A 20,351-nucleotide genomic window follows, 5' to 3' on the forward strand; every position below is an offset into this window, starting at 1 on the left:
TTTATTTTCGAACGGTTCGAATGACCGTTTGATCAGGTTTGCTGCATAATCTTTAAAGTACGTATACGATTACTCACCTGGAAACTTGATCTGTTTTGCGACTAGGTCGCCTTGTGTCCTGCACCACAGCTCTCTATCCGCGCTCTCTATCGTCGCTTCTCGAAGGATTCCCAAAGGAACACAAGTTGCCCAAATAAATGGATTTTGTAAGATTTCAAATTTGCACAAAGTTTTAAACAGAAACAAAAAAAACCCGTCTTTAGCTTTCCAAAACGAGGAAACGGAAATGAAGAACTGCTGCTGGGGATATTTTTATATTTTTATAAGAAATTTTGAATTGATTTTGTTGGATTTATTTTTTTTTTTTTGCGATATATTATCACTAATTTTCTGAATTCAGAAAAAAATTCGACACTATTTATGTTGTTTCCTTATCCGTGGCCGAAAGAGTATTGATGCCGCAAATTCCGCAGTGCTTCGGTTTTCCCATTGTACCCACCCGACGGCCCGGCATGTTGCCCAGTTTCCTCATTCATGTTGCTGGTAGTACGTACTCATGTTGCCTGCAAACTGGTTTGGACTGGTGGATCATGGACGTTGTTATACCCTATCTGATCCAGTTCTTCTGGATGCTTCTCAATAAATGGCAATATGTCAAAAATATGTAGCATTGACTTTTACTCAGAACCACCTGTTTTTACATTATTTGGTTGCACCCATCCGACTGCCACATTTCCCATCCATTATCTATTCATTGAAAATATACATATGCATATTTTATATTACTTACGGCCCCCAGAGTTTAGTGTGTTACAAACCACTCGCCAATTCGATCATATAATATCCCTATTCCACAGGCATTCGAATGTTGCCCAACTCTGCTTGAATGTTGCTAGCAAATGTATCTACTGAGCACGCGCGCCGTTCGGAAAAGCCACCACTGCGCAGGCGCGCTACCGAGAGAGAGAGAGAAAGAGAGCGAAAGTGAGCGCTCTCTTGTCTCTTTGCATCGGATTGTAACGGAATCTCAGCTGGCCGGCAAAGGAATGACGCAGGGGAGGAGAGTCATGTGGAACTCTGCAGATCTACAAAGAAATTTTGGTATTAACCGGTTCTCAAAAGTTCTGGAAACATATGATAACATATATGTTAAAAGATATAGTTGGTCGTCAGACCAATAAAATATCCCACAAATAAGGTAAATCCGAGGACTTAAACTTTGACTCCGACTCATCAGAGAGTAGCTTCAGCCACTCGCCGACAGGCGGCGCCAGCGAGTGAAAGCAAGAGAGCGGCTGCCTGTTGAGCAGGACCTCCTCTCTTGCGTTTCATTCCGGCTTTCTCTTCCTCCTGAGCTACATTTCTCTTCTAAGCAGGTAAATCCCTGCCGAACGGTCTGTCAAATGCCTCCTTTGTCCCCCCGGCCTGGCTTTGCCTCTGCCAACGGCGGACAATGGACCAGGGCCAGCTGTCGGGGAACTGTAAAAAAGAAAGGAAACCCACACGGCGACGTCGCAAGGTGTCTTAGCCCAGATTTGTCTCGTGTGTTGTCCAAAAAATATCTGGAACAATTGTCGTTGAGCAGAAGAGAGTAGAGAGGGAGAGGTAGAGGGAGAGGGAGGGGGAGCAGAAGCCAACAGCAGAAGTCGGGACTACAAAAACAGTAGCCTAATGTCTCTGTCCAGCGGGAATCTTTACAGCCCTCTCACTCTCACCACTATCACTGTCTCCCTCCCCGCTGGTCATTACTTTCACTTTGATTTGTACTTGGTCTCGAGACCGGAATGGGATCGCATTGTGCGTAGGCGAGCAATTTACGAGCGAAGCTTCGGTAAATATTTGTCCAGATGCCGGCTGCGAGCAGCAGCCTTCTTGGCCATGGCCCAGATGAGGTCTCGTGCCTTACATTAGCAGCCGCCCGGCTCGGCAGGCTCGGCTCGGGTTCCGTCTTTATGCGCGCACTGTTTATGTGACGTCTCCTGTCGATCTTCAGATTTTACGAGCTCTCACATCAACTTTTGACCCATTGACCCATTCAATGGTAATACGAATGGCAATGCGATTCCCATTCCGATACCCACACCCACACCCATACCCATACCCCGCTCCGATTGCGTATTCCTTAAGGATTGTGGGTGTACGAAGTTGGTGGTGGTAAGGGGCTTGGTTCGTGGAAGTCGGTTTCCCTGCCGCTTGGGTACTTCACAAACGGTTGCTCGATCACGCAGCTCCTTGAGTCCGTCAAGAGTCAGTCAGTCAGTCCCAGGCAGCTGTGATCCTGCACACATAGATCGATAGATTTGTTATGTCATTGTGCCACTTCGATTGCAAATGACTTTCCGTACCATACCTTACTGTTCGTCTGGCGGACAGCGACAGCGGAGACAGCAGGAGAGTCCTAGTCCTAGTTCTAGTCGTTTCGATACCCTCTCTATATGGCCATTTGACAGATATATGTTCTATCAGATACTATTCTTTAGATATTGTTATGAACTATTAGCCATATGCTTGGTCTATCGGCAGTTCTTTAGTTTTCCCTACCTATAACATCCTTAATAAGCTATATCTATGTGTCTTCAAGATGATCTCCCTCTTTAAATTGAAAGCTCGGTCGAGATATCAGATAAACTTCCCCAATAAGCCATATGCACATCCATATCTGTATCTCAAATGGCCGACCCGTTGAGGATCATCCTTGCGAACATTCAACCCATTCAAATCAAAATCCAAGCCCATGTTTGCGCTTTTCATGGCAGATACTGAGGCAGAGATCTTTGTCTCTGTAATTGATACGATTTCCATGTTTTTGTAATTCGCGCTTCATTAAAATCCAAATTAACAGCAACAACGCCGGCATCAGCATCGGGGATCGAGTTTGATGGAAGGGTTACAGGGGGATGCCCTGTCTCTGTCTTCGGGGTGGATTTGGTCCAGGCCCAGGCCGGGGCCCAAGCGGAGGCCACTTTGGGTGTTTGGCAGTTTTGCAAAACTGATCTAAATCGATTATAAATTCAGAGTCGGAGTCGGAGTCGGAGTCGGGGCAAGGGTTTGGCGGATGGCGGATGGGTTTTGGCAAACTAATTGCGAATGCATTAGGCATAAACCCTTGACTCGCACGCATACGGGGATATGCATATGGGTGGCCCGGATTTGCCTAATTTGTGCAGCCTTGATTTCGGAATTCGGAAACTTGATTTCGGCGTGTAAGCAATAAATATTGCCGATTAAGGGATTTTCTGGAAATTTGCATGCAAATGTGGGAAAAAGTGGAAATTGCAAATGCAGTGAGAGAGGGAGAGGGAATGCAACATGAGGCAAGTACAAATGTGGATAAGGCATTGATGGCGTTTGATTGACAGCCCGGGGACAAGACACGGACACAAAAAGGACTCCAGAACGAGAGACTCAGATTCCGATGTCCCTGTTTTGTTGTGATATTCACTTCATAGACACACAGAAATCAGAAAACAGAAAGAGATGGAGATGGAGACGGAGCTGAGGCTGAGGCTGATCTGCTTTTGCTTGAAATTTGATAAATGACCAAAAAATGGCTATGGAAACGGTCCTCAATGTCATCAGATCGGAGATCGGAGCCCAGGAGGCATCACCCTCCTCCTACCCAGAGCTAGAGCCATGGCCAGACCGAGACCGAGACCGAGACTGAGACTGAGAGCCAGACAGGCAGCAGGGACCGGGCGAGGGTGAGGGTGAGCGGCAGACCCTTCTCAAGACTGCATTTTGAAGAAATCAAATTAGTGCAGCTTTTTTCCTCTTTCCAGTTTCCAGTGGCTCTGGAGCTGCTAACAAATTTAACAACGTTTTTTTTTTCCAACCTCCTTACCGCCGAATTTGCATTTCTCACAGCGCTCAGAAAGAGAAAGGTTTCGGGCAGAAAGAGTTTGAAAAAAAGGTTTATCCACCCGAAAATACAACACCAAAAGAGGCAAAAAAAAGGGTAAAAAAATAGTTGTCTGCAATGCAGTGCCCGAAGGTCCTAAGACGACCTCCGTCCTTCGTCCTCCTGTCGTGTCTTGTGTCTGCTTCACGAGTGCGTTGCAACTGCGCTATCTACCTCCTCGTGGCTCTGGCCGTGGGCTCGTCGTACCCACAAATAATTCTCAGACATTGCGGCGCCCTCAAGTAATTTGACAGCCAGCTAAGAAATAAAAAAAACCGAACCGCCAAACAAAAAATGAGATTCGGAATAATGCAACTCACTTTTTAACCAAAAAAGACCAAAAAAAAACCAAACGAATGAAGGGAAAAGAGCGGAACTTGTTATGCAGCATGTCAAGTCCCCGAATGACATTTGCCATAATGATTAACGAGACCCAAGGCACTGATCTGCACCGATCCGCCCGGCTCCTGCCCAGCTCCACTGCTCCTGGAAGCGGAAAATGCAGCCGGAGCAGAAATCAGAGCGGGAAGATCATCAGCCGTTAAAAGATCATTCTAGTATAAGATGATCTCCTCTTTTATCCTTCTGAAAGCTTTCAGCTACGAACGGTTTTCAGTTGTATCAGTGATCAGTGATCATTGATCAGTGATCATTGATCATAAATAGAGTCATGCAGCAGCCTATCAAATCGATTTATTTCAACTAAGTTAGCGTCAAGGATCATTTGCCTGGACCCCAGCCCAAGTCCACGGAGCATTCATAACTCATAGCCTGGTTACGAGTATAATCGCAAATCCAAGAATGAATCATATTTTTGCACATGGATTTTTCACTGTCCAGCGCCAAAGGACAAAGACAGCGGAGGTCCTTGCAAGATGGAAAATTTCATGGCTAATTGCGAGCGTGTCCATTGGTCAGCAGCTGCTTCCACTACTCTCTACTCTGGACTCTCTACTCTGGAATCCCTAATCGCAAGGAAGAGTCGATCGAGGACCGGACCACACTGAACTGCCCCCATTTCGAACGATCGCTGATTAGTTGAGGCTCCGATCTCGAACTGACTTTGATGGAAGACGATCAGACCCTGACTGATTTGCATTCTCACGATTTGTTTGCTCGACCTGACACGGCGGCCACAGGACACCCAAATCAAGGGGACCCTCGAGGTATGCCCATGCCCACGGCCAGGCCCCGACAAATGAAGTAATTTCATGTAAATTACGAGACAGCGCCCTGTTTACCGATCACTAAACGAGCCATAAAAAATCCACACAGACAAGAAAACGTACCAAAGAATCCACCCAAAAAAAACACACAAAACAAGATAAAGAAATGGAATAGAAACATAAAAAAATATACATATACGTCCCATAGGAAGTTGCAGAACTCAGTAGGAAATCTCATTAATCTTTGAGGTAGATTGGGAATCGAGGGATATCGTAGAGGGAGAGGGATATCGCTCGCGATATGCAAACGTCGTGAGGGTCGGGTCGATTCGAGTCCGAGAACAATGATCAGCTCTCTCCAATAAATTTCCCTTTGATTTCCCATTAAAATCTGTTTGTTCTTGTGGTCAGTGACGGTCGGTGATCGTGTCCTGGAAATTCACGCACCGCTGATCTTTGGGACCGGCCTCCTTCCACGTTCCTCCTGCATTATGACGATTCTGTGGCGATCTCGTCCAGTTTATGACAACTTCATTAAAAACGATTTAAGAGTCGCCCATCGCCGTGGGAAATCATCGTCAAATCCGCACCGAATCTTAGGAACTTCGACTATTGCTACCAGAGTTAATTCCGGCCACAGCCACATCGGATCAGAGTACAACCGTATACGTACAGTTGACGATGGCGCAAGATTAATGATGAGCCTCGGAATCGGCATTGGAATCGGAATCGTGTCAGGGAAAGGTGTCAGCCGCAAGCTGCAAGGGCAGCACGAACCGCATCCATGAACTGTGTTCAGTTCAATTTACTAACAAACTTGTCACGCAATGCCACACTGGCCACATCATTAATCATTCCCATCAATCCGTCAAGCAGGGAACGCGTCTCCCTCTCCTCTCATGCGGTGGTGTGGTTTGGTTTTGTCTGGTCTGGTCTGGTCTGTTGTGGTGTGGGTTCCGTTCCTGATTGCTTTACCCGGATTGTGGGTAGTACGAGTAGCTGTCCAGGCTACTCAGCCGCCTGACATTCTAATTAGTGCTCGTTGACAGCTCGCCCCCGGTAGAGACAGGAAGCAACGGGCAGAGATCAGTGAAAACACTTCATTTGAATGATTACCGGGCAGCAGGAACGGGTCCAGGCTGTGTCCTGCGGCTGACCGAAGGTGCTTAAATGAGTCATTAAGCGATGCTCGTAGGTGGCAGATCGATCCATCGATCGGACACTTCCATCTGCATCCGCTGATCGATCGTTTGTGATGATCATTCATTAACCCTGGAACGAAAGTGTGGGTTGATCACTAGATCAGGATCAGAATGGTAATTGTGTTTGCGATATGCTAACGATCTTTGACTGAAGTGATCTTTCATTAACCTTCATGACAAAGAGCCACAGCGTATAGTGATTCTAGAAGGATCTCATACGTGTAGGACCTATTTTACTGCTTGGATCCTATTGCATCTCAGTCTAGAACACACATGTCAGCTGAGATCACGTGATCTGGCACTGCAAGGACTGCACTCTAATCACATCGCATTCATTAGCACACTGAATGGAGGCGCCCCGCTGATCGAGAAGAGCCAATTCAGCTGGAGATCAGCCGAAGATCGGCCCGACCCAAGCTCGGTAATCTCATTCTTGAGCAAAAACCCCGAGATGCCATCAACTTCGACCCCCTGTCGTTGCGCTTGACCAAGGAAATAGGTTTGTTGGTTTTTCTTCTATTTTTTTTATGACCCCATCGCAGCCATACCCCTCGTGGGGGTTGCGTTGGGCAAACATTGTTGTCTCTCTTTTTATGGCATTTTCCCACTTTTTTGTGGACATTTCGCTGCGGTCAATATTTCTGCATAATTCTCCCAGTGATTGGAAAGGAAATGGCATGAGGATTGACATGCCGTTGGGGATGGCAATGAAAGCGGCGGCGCATTGAAAAGAAATTAATGTGAAATTGAAAAAAGGTAAACGAAAACGGAAAAACTGGGAAAATGCGGAATAGGAAATGGGAAAGGTAACATGCAAAATGCAAAATTGAAAACAGATGAGATGAGATGAGATGAGAAATGAGGCGCAGCTCATAAACTAGCTGGCAAACATTGTTTTGATGACACTCAGGGGCAGTAAGCCAGCGATCATATCGGATCAGATCAGCCACCCCTGTACCCCTGTACCCCTGTACCCCTGTACCTTGGTACCACATTGGTCCTCTGTTGCCTGTCTCCTATGTCCTGTATGGGCTGTATTCCTGTGTTCCCTGTCCCACGTCACTTTCTCTCCCTCCCCAACCGATGCATGGGAGATGAGACGTTCCGTATTTAAATTTTCGCAATCCATGTCAGCCTGTGACGAATCCTGGCCCGATTCGTTGCACTTAATTGGCCTGGCCAGAGCCCCAGTGAGAGACGGGAAACGGGAAAGCAGAAATTTAGGGGAAATTTATGCGCCATAAATGTCGATATCCCAATCGATATGATCAGATGATAGCACAGTTATGGCCTCATCCACAGTCCACAGTCGGTCCTCCACAGTCGGTCCTAAATAGCCAATGATCAGAGATCAGAGGAAATGATCATCGCGATCTTCAGCTCAGTTGCAGCTCTGGCTCTGTTGGACATGGAAAAAGGGTTTCAGGTGGCGGACGTCGACGCTGCTGGGAGTTTACGATCGAAAAAGACAGCATGGTTCATTTATAAGGTAGCAGAATGATAGCAAAACTCGAATTAGCTGTGGGTTGGTGCTCAATGAATGGAGAGGCATTCCAGAACAGAAACAATGAGCGTATGTTTTCTGGGATTTTCAACTTCAATGCGATTTGATCATAGAACAAATCTTGACGATTATTTCAGATATTTTAAAGAAGTTTTCCAAGGAATAAGCTTCCGTCATCAACCATCATTTTGATGTCTGCAATCTACAATTTCCAGGGATTCGGGATTGGTACTTCGTCTAGAGAGGGCTCTTAGATGATCACTATTACATTACAGAAAGATACACCAATCAGAGACAGGACTGCAAATGGAGTTTCTACTGACTCTGGAAGGATCCGCTATTTCTATCCGGGATCTGTACGAGTATGGTATAGGTGGTAGAATCAAAGATCAGTGATGATACAAGTATGGCACCTAATTCCATATGCCGGCGATTACTTGAGGCTGTCAAAGGCTTGGCCTTGGCCTGAGGGCGTGTCAGTTGGTCGCCGCACCGATCCGATCCGATCCGATCTTTATCTTAAGTGTCGCCCAGTTGGATAGAGGAAGGGTTCTGTTCTGTTCTGTTCCTTTCTGCCTGGTTCCGTTCTGCGGCAACAGTGGCACACTGTGGGCGCTGACAGTCGGCGGAGCTGCTTCAAATTTATGTGGCTCTAACTCATCCGCACAATTGTCGCTGGTCGCTGGTCGCTGGTCGCTTGTCGCTCGTTGCTGGTAGGTGGTAGGTGGCCATATGTCGCGTCTGCTTCTTGGTTCCGCTTGTTGAAGAAGTTTTCCTTTAGTTTTAATTTAATTTACATAAATTTCATTGCTGGCTGCTCAGAGAAATTAAATGAAACGGTCGCGGTCGCGGTCGCGGACCCGCACACTTTCCAAAGAATGAGCAATTGTCTCCGCTGTAACTGAAGCCGCTCCTTGCTGCTTGCTCCCTGCTCCTTGGACTTAGCCTCAGCCTCAACTATTATGCTAATTACTCGGCCTAGTTGCTCGACCCACTAGCCCAGGCCTGGCACAAGGTGACATATGCATTACGCTACGAGTGCGCACCCCCAGCCTCATCCTCACCCTCACCCTCGCCCGCACTCGAGTACGCGGTACACCACGTGCCCAAGGTTGGCTGGCCGGTAAATGCAAATGCAAATGAGAGGCGAAGGGTGCGACAATAACAGTAATTAAACGCGTCCATTGTTGCGGTCACTGTACCAGCATGCCTCTCCGGCCATACGGACCACCTCCACCTCCACTTCAGAGTGGGCACGTGGTCAGCCCAGCGTTTGCTTTCAATGTTGTCGACTGGCCCAGTACCCGGGAACGATGAAAACGCGGACAGGGACGGAGAAACGTTTTAGATTAGCACCGATAGCCGGTAAACCGAAAGTTGGGCCCCGAAACTGGGCGTTGACTGTCCACTCAATGCAATTAGTTTGGTACAGAGCCCGAGCCCTGCTCAAGCCACGAACCCAGCGATCACCAGCAGCTGCTGTCCCCGAGATGATCTATGGGTTCGCTCTATCTAGGTCGGCAGATCAGGGCCACAGCGCTATCTGTAGTGGACCAACACCAAACACCGAATAATGGCCAATTAATCGATTGTTAAGCAATCTGAGGCAATTTGTTCACTTTCCATCGCTCTGATTCGATATGGATACAGTGGGGATCTCTATACAGGTTAAAGCAGTAGAGACAATGTTTTATTAAGAGTATTCTTATACTAATTTGAAAAAGATCATACTGTAGGTCTCCCTTAGGTGGTTTCTCAGCTCAGTTCTAGAAAGATCATAAATATTATCACGATTTTTCGACAATAAAGATAATCCAGTAATAATTTGATCAGTCTTAAAGATACGGACTGTTCTTTCGAGCTACTATAGCCAGTACTCGTATGAGAGGATCTTCCCATACTTTTTTGTATGAGAACTCTCTCTTACTAAATTCTTATAAATAGCTCCCTGTACGTTCATTACCCGTCGCTTAAGAACTTTTTTGACAGCAATTAGCAAAAGATCAGAGCCCACAGCTGCTTTCTCTGCCATCCCAAAGATGGTACGGGATGAGATCCGCTGGGATGAGATGAGATGATCTATGATCGAATTTCGCTTCTTTACTTCTACTTCCCTCTGGACTTTCTAAATGACGTGACTTGAGCATTTTATCAACGCTTCATTTGCCACTTTTCGCCAAAAAAAAAAATGCACCCAAAAAAAACTGGGAAAAATGGGAAAAATGCTTTGTTTGTCTTGCGAAGAAAGGAAAAAACAAACCCTCCACAAAGGCAAGTTTAGCAAGGGGTTTACTGTGGTTGATTCACACACCCAACATCGGCAACAACAAAAGCGGGAGAAAGAACAACAACACAAAATGTATTCTATTTTTTTTTTTGTGCGTTTTCGACACATTTTTTGTGCGTGTCGTTTGTTTTTTTTAATTTCCAATGTAAGAAAAATCGTTTTTGTTGCGCCCTTTTGTGTGCGTGCGGCTTTTCAACAGTTTTCCTTCGCATTTCCATCAGTTTTTTCAGCGACTTTTAGGGTTTCCTCATTAGCCGAGAGCCGTTTAATTTGTCACGGCGGCTAAATCAATCGCGACTCCTCATTAGCGGCGCCGCAGTTGACAGCCTGGCCAATCGAATGGCCATCGAATGGGGCGACTACAATGGGCTTTAGTTTTAGGGCCATTCGCCACTCGACAAGAGACAATCGACAATCGACAATCGACACAAAGAAGTAGTGGGGTGCCTGGAGGTGGCGGATTTAGTCGGCCAAGACTTAGTCGGTAACTAAGCTCGTTCGAGTACCTAAAAAATAGCCAAGCCCCCTACTAGGACTAGAGCCATACCATGATCGAATGCTTGTACTAGTTGGGTAATACACGCGACGCGTCATGCGGCAGCGCTCCTCGGTCGGTGTCGGCTTTTTGTGCCTGAAATCCGCGCATAAAAGGCTCCGGCTGCGGCTCCGGCCATATCAACGTCCAAAGATATAAATTCAAGAATCGTAATCGTATACCTAAACCTATCTTATTCCCAAACATAATCTAAATCGTATTCGAATATGAAACGTGTTAAATGTTTGATAGATCTTTAAAAACTAAACATTTGCTATGGTTTAAATGATTCAATAACGCCCTCTAGGCCTTTTTTGGTTCGATAGTCACAAAGTGTCACAATTGTATAATTGTAAAGCCCTTCGCTCAATTGTTGACTGAACTCTATAAACCGAAGTGGTACTAAAAGCTCTGACTACAGACCTCACCTTATCCATGACATTACCCTACTCCTTTCGATACTTTCCACTCCATACGAGTATATATCGAATGTTGCCACTCGATAGCGCGACTAATGGCCTTAAGGCTGAAAGTTAAGTAATGAACTTCATTTAGAGTGGGTTTTGGCTGTGGCTGCGGCTGCGGCTGGGGCAGATCCTTCAGCGTCCAGTCGCGTCACGTGCGCCCAATCATAAGCGCTACGCCGTGGCAAGGCCGGGTCCGGGAATTAGGCCCGGGGCAATGACGAGTTAAGTGCCCCGCGCCGCTTTTAATAGCACATAAATTAACATAAACGACATCGGCTTTTGTTTTGCCAATGACGTTGCACGACTCGCATACAAATACGAGAACGAGAACGAGAACGCGAGCCACGTGGAAGTGGAAGTGGTGCCCGGTTTCCGAGTCCCGAGTCATGGCTTTCCGGGGTGGTGGCACTGGCACCCACTGCGGTTTTTGTTTGCCCATCAGATAGAAATCTGCATTACCCCCGGGGCCATTGCCACCCCTTCCCCTGCTCCTTCTCCCACCCTTGCCCTCCTGCCCGTTGCAGCTTAACGTTGAAAGTTGCTTTCACCCCCGGCACGGCACGGCACCGGCGCCGGCGCAGGCGCAACGGCATCTATCAGTCGCTAGATCCGACGACATTGTGGCACAGTGGGACACGCAGGTAAATATTTGATGATTGCCGCGGAATGCATTTCTGAGCGATTCGATCGAGCGATTATTCGATTTATTAAAAACAAATTCAAAAACTTCCCTCAGAAGGAGGGAGCCAGGTTTTAGCCCCATTTTGTAGGCCCCAGGGTAATTTTACTTAGCGGCTCTCGAAGTTTTTGTGAAAGTATACACTTTAAACGCCTTAGAAACTGTTTGAAATACCTCATATAAGTGTCATGTATTTTTCTAGGTATCGAGGAATATCTACCTGAATAAACTATAAAATACATATAAATATATAATAAATATAAAAGTAATATATACAAAACTTAAAAATACAAAAAATAATTTTTATAAATAACAAATATATCAATGATAATCTTAAATTTGTACAAATTGTTCCAGCAAAAATTACCACGTCACCCACTGTGCCACAGTGCCACAGTGCCACAGTGCAACTGTGATACCATGCGGGGAAAAAAATGAATAAATAAATAAATGTGCTTTGGCTTCATCAGACGATTAGCGCAGCTCAGCAGCGATGCCGATGGCGATGGCGATTCCGTTTCAGGACAGATTCGTATCCTTTAGGCGCGTTATGACCGCTACACTGAACAAATTTTGATAATATTTACTCGACTGCAATATATTTCTTTTTAGAAAATATTATTCGATATTTCAAAGTAGATTCCATGGGAGTACATAGCCAGTTTTAAAGGGAAACTTTTCTTACTCCTATTTTAATATTGCTTTACAATTGATAAGAAATCAAGTACAAGAAGAGTCTATCCTTTGGAAATCCATCACTCCTTTGGAAGCTATATAATGTAGCTATATAGCTGTTGATATTGCTTTACAATCGATACAAAATCAACCAAAAGAAGAGGTTATCTATGGGAAATCCAACACTCTTTTGGAAGCTATATAGCATTATGTGATAGTGATCGAATTTTGCTGAGCTGTGAAGAAACATTCTTGGACTGTTGTAAATAATATACCGACTCGATAATGGTGTTAAAACTTCGTGTAAAAGAGCTGGCAAAGCTTCAACAGAAGACTGCAAAAAAATTGACAGAAGGATGGTTCAATAGGGACATGTCTACATAGAGTCCGCTGTCGATTAAGTTCAAGAATAGGGAGTATAGTATAGGAGTATAGTGCGGTCATACCCAGACGAATTTGAGGTGTTTTCCTCAGGGCTTACTCGTTCATGGCTTTTCTCTGCTCGTAGCTCCTGTTCCATGTTCCATGTTCCATGTTCCATGTTCCTGTTCTTTGCTCTGTAAGCGGCTCGGGCGCGCCGGCGCAGCAAGTCAAGTGCGAATTATGTCAATCAGCGAACGGATGGACGTGGGACATGGGACAGGGGACAGGACACGTTCTCTGGTGCCCTGGGACCGTTAAAAAATGTCGCTTGCCACGCCTCCCCCTTCTCGTGAGCTCCTCCCCGCCCCCGTGGAAGCATCCCCTGGATATGCGACGCGACGCGACGCCGGCTGTCAAACTGACAAAGTGACAGGCAAATGTCAGCGATTTACAAAACGTTTAAGCTTCGAACATCGCTCCCCGCTTGTCCACTTCACTGCGCAACAACAACAAAGACACCAGGAGAGGAGAGGAGAGGAGAGGAGAGGAGTGGGGAGGAGAGTGGAAAAAGAGAGCTACTTTCCTAATGCCTTGCTGGTTGCCTTTTTCATTTTCCCCCTTTTACCCTGTACGATTTTTCCACTTTTCCGCGGTTGCCGCCTGCTGCACTCGACCCGATTCGAATCGACTCTCGTTCATATTTGTTTTTCATAAGCCAGAACCGGCACTGGAACACACAAACAAAAAATGTAAATTTTCACCCAAATATTAAAGGAAGGGGTGGGGTGGGGTGGCACTGGCACTGGCACTGGCACGCGTGTAATCGCCCGGAAGCGTTTCATTCTCGAATTATTCCACACATTTTGATACCCTTGAAGCGAGGACAGGAGAGGGTATGGCTGCGTAAGGATCGCATGTATCGTCGTGTAAGCACGACTATTTCCTAAAATATGAATCAAATTTGATCAAAATCAGATGTCAGTTATGTGGCTGCCAAAAGAACGAGACTGCAGCAGGGTATCACGAGCTTCGGTAGCCTTTGGCAGGGTGGCCTTCTGTTCTAGTTTTTCATGGCCTTCATCGCATGCGCAGCCAGCCAGTCACCCCCTTTGGATCGGACCATGCAACGTGCAACGCCATCCAGACGGACGGGATGCCTTGTAACCGTGTTGCGAGTACAGCGGGTTGAACACGACTCCGAAAGCTTCCTTCCACTCTCCGGCCAAAAGAATAGTTGCATCATTAGTTATAGTTATAGTGCAGGCTGCACTCCGGCATCACCCCTGCCACTCTGGCAAAAAATTTGCATGACTTCCTCTTGTGACCTGCGGCATAGTCGGCAGGCGGTAGGCGGTAGGCGGCACGTGCCTGTACACGTGGCCTGCTGCGGACCAACTGTCGCCCCGTCGTCCCCTGTGAAATGGCCGAGTCATCTGCCCACTCATCATCATCACCATCTGATGGTGATCGGAAACGGAACCACCCTCCGCACGTTCACCAACAGAGGTGCACTTTTGACTTTCACACCGAGGCCGCCACCGATCCATCTCGAGTGCCCACTTCATCATATCCCATCACCCCATCCCCCATCCCGATGCCGATGCCGATGCCGATCCCGATTCCATTGCTAAGCTAATTAACAGACTTGCAAAAATTCATTTCATTTGGCTTTCTTTGGTTTCCTTTTTTTGCAACAGAACCGCCGGCGGCTGTAGCAGCGACACGCAGCGCAGCGTTGCAACAAAATGTTGCAACAACCCTTTCAATGCGCACAGATTGCAGTGGAAAATTTGTTTATCATTAACAGATTTGAGATCTGAGCTACCACGCTGGAAAATGAATTATAATTATGACGAGGCAAGGGCCTACCCCCGTTCGGAGAGGAATGTTCGCGGGGAGATTTAAATATTAATGGTATGCGAGGTTCGAGGCTGATGCTGCCACACGCGGCGCCTCGCCCAAAAGGGGATTTCCTTTCGATTTGGATGCCCATTGTTTGCATAATATTTGGCAATTATTTGAACACACTCACTGACAGTCCGGGACAAGGCACGGAGGATACCCGGGACGCCCGGGATACGTACTCCTAAGCCGGCTTACGTGCATCATCAGCTTTGTCCGCCCAGGTAAGGGGTAAGCAGAGTCAGTTGGAGTTGGAGTTCGAGTTGGAGTTGGAGTTGGAGAGCAGCCTCGGATATGTAGATGGAGATGGAGATTTTGCAGCTTGCTATGGCTTGGCCTTGCCCCGCGGCCAGTGCCATTTGTGGCAGATTCTCCGTCTCGAATCGTGGCGGGTTGGAGGCGCAAAAGGTTCCTTCCTCAAACCATTCATTTCGCCGGAGGCACGGCCAGGCCAGGCACTGCCAGCGTCTTGTTTGTCAATCAGAAGAAGAAAAAAAAGCAACAACAACAAAACAGGAGATGAAAATGAAAACGAGAAACGAGATCGTTTGGCAAATGCGTTTTGGCATCTGGCGAAATGTGGTCCTGCCCCCGAGCCAGGGCTCGCGAATCCCATTCAGCCACTTCCTCTGTGCGGCCAGCTGTTGATTAACTAACTGCAAAATGAAGGAGTTGGATAGTGCACGCCGAGCCAACGAGGAGGAGGGTGAGCCCGGGGAGGCTGAGACTCTGAGACGCTAAGGCTCCGGCCGAGGGAGTGGCAGATGGGCGGACCGCAAACACAGAGATTCAGACAGAATGGGCCATCGATTGAGTGGATTGCAGTATTTTGCATCTGGAATTCACTTTTGGGAAAAACATTCAAGGATATACATATAAGGATAATAATTACTAAAATATTATGGAATCATCAACTAACTAAGCGATCCTTGCTCTTATTGTGCCTGCCTTCAAGTGGTTTCCCAACTCTCGCTCCTTCGCCCCCCCCAACCCCAACCCCAACCCCCCATCGCGCTCTGTGAGCATTTGTTTTTTTTTTATCACTTTTACAAGCAATTAATTAAATTTTTATCGATTAACCAAGTGACACGCAGGGCCCGAGACAACAAAGGCAGGAAGGAATTGGAGAGGCGTAGAGCAATAAAGGAAACGGTGGCGGAGGCGGAGGCGGAGGCGAAGACGGAAACATGACTGTTGTCACGGCCAAGAAATGTAAATTCGTCTCATCTCTGGGCCAACATCGAAGAAGGGTTGCCCGAAAGGGGTGTGGCCCGCCAGCGATATTAGAAAATTGGTTTAACGATGCGGGTGAGCACAGCTGGCAACGGATCGGATCGGATCGGATCGGACAGGATCGGATGGGATGGGATCGTAGAGCAAGTGCCACCACCAGCAGGCAGGGGATTGGGAGACGGGAAACGGCACCCGGGACCCGGTACAGGTTACCGGGAAATGGAAAATGGAAAATGGGAAACGGAGAATATGAACAATAAAATGTAATTCAATTATCTTTCGTGGCCGTCGCTGGTATCGCAGTCTAAATGGTCTACAAATTAGGGGCAAACCCACAAGAATGCGAGAGCCGATGACAGGTCATGGCACAGGTTGTTACACCAGCACCAGCGGCAGATTAAGCGGGCTCCTGGGCTCCTGGGCTCCTGGGCTCCTGGCTACGGGCTCTACCTAAACCCGGATCGGACTGGCACTCAAATCGAGTTACAGTGCCAAATACGTGTGCGAGGGCGTCAAAGTGTTAACAAGTGTCATGTGTGTCTCTCTCTCTCTCTCTTGTGTCTCGTGTCCTGTGTCCCGTGTCCCGTGTCTTGAGCTACTATGAGGCTGGAGACAAGGGAATTTTGGACAGCTGGTGCCGCTGCTTGTCTACGGGGGCGTTGAGCCAAGACCGCGCTGATCCGCATTATCCCTGCTGGCCGAATGCCGAATGTACCTGCTCTTTGATCATTGATCTAGGGACACGCTCCTCATTGTTCATCCTCGCTGTTGTTTGTTTGGGTCTCCCACTACAAGCAAAGCCAATCGGTTGGTCAGGCAACTGCGTAAATATGCGACTCTAGCACATCCTTTTTTGTGCCAAACTTTGGCAAAGACACCATAGATCCAGGATTTCCATTTAGCCAGACCATTGCGTATAGAACACCCGAAAACAGAGCTGCAATGAATATGATATCAGGCCTCTCTCCGAGTAGCTATCGAATTTACTACACGACTTCCTTACGAACCCCAGAGGTTGGGTCTGGGTCTCAAAATATTTTCTAAGAAGGGGATTCTTGAGCGAATTAAAAAGACACCATAGATCCGAGATTTGCATTTAGCCATTGCGTGGAATATCCTATAGAACACCCCAGAACAAAGCTACAATGATAGTGATAATGATATCAGGTCTCTCTCCGAAAAGTCATCGAATTTACTAGACAACTTCTGTACGAACCCCAGAGGATGAGTCTGGGTCTCAAAATATTGTCTAGGAAGTGGGTTCTTAAGCGAAGATAGCATTACCCACCAGTTTTTGGTGGTAAAATGTATACTCCATCAAATATAATCTACTTTCGAATCATAGACCAACAAATTTTAAAATTTCAAGAATATTTTTTGTAAAATTGCAATTTATTTAGAAAAAAAAGTGTTTAGATGTATGATAAGATGATGGTAAATATTTCTTTAAAATTAAATAATGAAAAAAATGGTTGGAATACAAAAACTACATAACGGCAGCGTGCAAAAAAAATAATGGAAATAAATTACTTAGGATGAGAATACTCGTAAAATAATTGGGAAATATGTACAGGAATAGGAGTGGGACTTAGTTTAGCCTTAGGAACTAGTTAAGCGTCATGGTTAAGCGTTTTTCCCCCGTTTGTCAGCGTCGGCTTTCTCCTCACTATCTCTCGTTTCCTCGCTTTCTCTCTTTAGACATATATGGATGAGGGCAGGGCCAGGCCCACCTCGAAGTAGTTGCGCTCGTCGACCTTGTAGCGCTTCAGCGGCGACTCCTTGGCCACCAGCGACGCCGGCTGGGCCTCCCTGCCGCGCTTCAGCCTCCTCACCGGCGTCTCCAGGCAGAAGGTGTTGTCCCCCCCCACAGTGGGAGGAACAGGAACGGGTGCTGGAGCAGGCGTGGGTGTGGGCGTGGGCATCTGGAGGAGCACGTGTCGTGGCAACTTTGTCACTGGCGAGGCTGGCTCCGGGGTGGGGACCAGGGTCAGGGGCAGGCCGAGCGGCAGCGGTAGGGTGCCGAAGCTCAGATCGCTGGCCGGATCGTCGCCAGCGGCGTAGGAGGGCGACAGCATCACGACGCCGTCCGACTCCAGGTGCTGTTTGACCAGGGTGCGGCGCCGCAGATTGAAGGTGGAGCGGCGCGGCTTTTTCTTGGCGCTGGCATCGGCCTTGCAGGCGGAGTCCAGGATGGCGTCGATCAGCTTGTCCAGGGTCTGGTCACCCAGCTGGGCGGAGGAGGGCGGCTGCGGTGTGACCGGGCGCTGTGGAGCAGGCTGGACCGTAGCCGGAGGCACCTCCATGGTGGCCACAAAGTCCGCCTCCAGTTTGCGCTTCTTCAGCTTCTGCTGCTGCTGCTGCTGCTGGTTGTTCCCTGCAGCCGAAATGTAGCGGGGTTGCTCCAGGAAGGGATCCAGGGGCGCCAGTCCTCGCATGGCCAGGTGCTGGCCGCTGGGCAGCAGGGTCGCGGCATTGGGGGAGTACTCCTCCGCATAGCGGGGCAGCGTGCTGGCATAGTGGACGCTCTGCACGCGCTGGTATTGCGGCTGCTGTCGCAGATGGGGCGAGGCGGAGCGCGGCTCTGGCGTCACGTTCCGTATGTCGCTGAGCGGGGCCAGGACCAGGGGACTGTTCCTCAGCCGCACCACCGCCGGCACTGGGGTGGAGGTGTAGCCGTAGTCCACCCCCAGCACGTTCTCCTTGTTGGCTATCGTGGCCCTGCGCTCTCGCCGCTGCCGGCGCTGCAGTCTCCGGGTCTGGCTGGGATGCTGGATCTCCTCCGCTGCGGGCAGCTCGTTCAGGCGCTGGGCCGAGGCGGTCCACTTGAGCATGGTTGGGTTCGTCGATTGGTGGACTCGTGGGCTCGTGGGCTCGGGAAAATACAAGATACTGCTGCGATCCTAGATCTCTGTCGACTGCTCTCGACGGCTCTCGCTGACAAACTGAAGCGGTACGGGGCGAGGGCTGCGTTTTATACCCCTCGCATCCTTAGGGGTTGTTGCGCAAGCGCACCCTGCAGGGCCAAGGACTCTGAGAGTGCCCTGCCTCTCCCTCTCTCTCTCTTGCTCTCTATCCCTGTGCTGGTTCACCTCCTTTGGCATTGCTTTCTCCACAAATTTTGGGAGTTCTGGTACTGGCAGCGGTACCTCTTGCTATTCCCTGGTACGAGTATGCCTGCCGACACCTCAACCAACTCCTTTCCCACCTTCCTGGCCCATTCGTGGTGCGGTTCAGCAGTCCCGTCCCGAAATGACGTCCAGATCCCTATCAGGCCAGACATCGCTCAGTTATTAAATTTGCTTTTATTCCCCCGCGCTCAAGGAAGTTATCGTTTCCTTCCCCTGCCCTTCCTTCCCATTTGAATGTCACCGAGAGGGTCGCGAGAGCTTCAGCAACAGGCCCTTTCGCCACTTGCCCAGGAGCAGCCAGGTTAATTAGCCAGGCCCGGACGGGCCCGAACAGAGCGTAGATCGGACAACTTCCTGCGACTGGGGCAGCTCCTGCCTACCGTCCTCCTTGCCACTTGTCTCACATCAGCTATTAATTGCGGCTCTTTAGCGGCCACAAATGACAGTTGTGCGAGGTATACTCGTACTCACGTTTCTCATAATTGAAAATGTTCGCCACTTCCGGGAGGAAACGTTGAAAAACGTTAGAAAACGTTAGAAAACGCTCGAACGTTAGAATGTTACAAACGATGAGAACCAAGGACCTGCATTGAAACATTCCCTCACTAGTGGGGTCAGATTGGAAAACTGAAGAAGTCAGAGGTCCCGAAGCCCAAAGCCCGTTATTGCCCCGTTTGAGAGATGAGAATGAAAGCCTTGCGATCAGAAATCTCTACCGGTACTCCCTACAACGGGGATAATAAAGACCATCTGAAAACTTGCATTCAAATCTAAAACTACTCGTATTTCATATAGTTTTCCAATCAACTGACTGTCTTTCGGTCTTATAAACCTTATGGATCTATGGAGTAAGCGTAAGGTAAATGCTAAGAGTGCCGTGGGAGATCGTCTACAGATCGACGCAAGGAGAGTCGAAAAATATGAATATGGAAATAATAAACAGATCTAAATTATTGATGACAGATCAACGATAACTGCCCACATGTGTCACTGTGACTGTGGCTCTTGACCAGCTGTTGGGCGTACTTGAGCTACGCTTCCGACCTGCGGGTTCTTAAGCGCCACCGAACCGCCAGTGAAGTGATCGCTAAGTGATCTTCAAGGGATATTCAAGTGAGATGGAAGTGATCTTCAAGTGATGAGCAGAGCACAGTCATGTGAGGGATCATCAGAGTGGACAGGCAACGATCTCGTTCAGCCATCGATCGGTTCAGCGATCACTCAAAGTATCCGTGACCAAAACTAGGTTATCTAGCGAAGGATCTAGATCTAGGACCAAAACCACTTTCATCGGGCATTTCTTCGATTTCAT

The 20,351-nt window shown here is 48.1% G+C and overlaps 1 protein-coding gene across 1 annotated transcript; it reads right to left on the bottom strand.

Annotated features, from left to right (window-relative positions):
- Positions 1-17,605: 17,605 nt before the first annotated feature.
- LOC6600084 lies at positions 17,606-18,742 on the bottom strand. The gene has a single exon (XM_026989342.1). The coding sequence runs from the start codon at positions 18,740-18,742 to the stop codon at positions 17,606-17,608; it is 1,137 nt and encodes a 378-aa protein (XP_026845143.1).
- Positions 18,743-20,351: the final 1,609 nt, after the last annotated feature.

Source organism: Drosophila persimilis, unplaced genomic scaffold, assembly GCF_003286085.1.
Source record: "Drosophila persimilis strain 14011-0111.01,24,50 unplaced genomic scaffold, DperRS2 tig00000232-arrow-arrow-pilon, whole genome shotgun sequence".
In the NCBI taxonomy this organism is placed as follows: domain Eukaryota; kingdom Metazoa; phylum Arthropoda; class Insecta; order Diptera; family Drosophilidae; genus Drosophila; species Drosophila persimilis.

Excerpts from the sequence above, each read along its gene's own strand:
- LOC6600084 (XM_026989342.1), bottom strand. The coding sequence starts at position 18,742 with ATGCTCAAGTGGACCGCCTCGGCCCAGCGCCTGAACGAGCTGCCCGCA.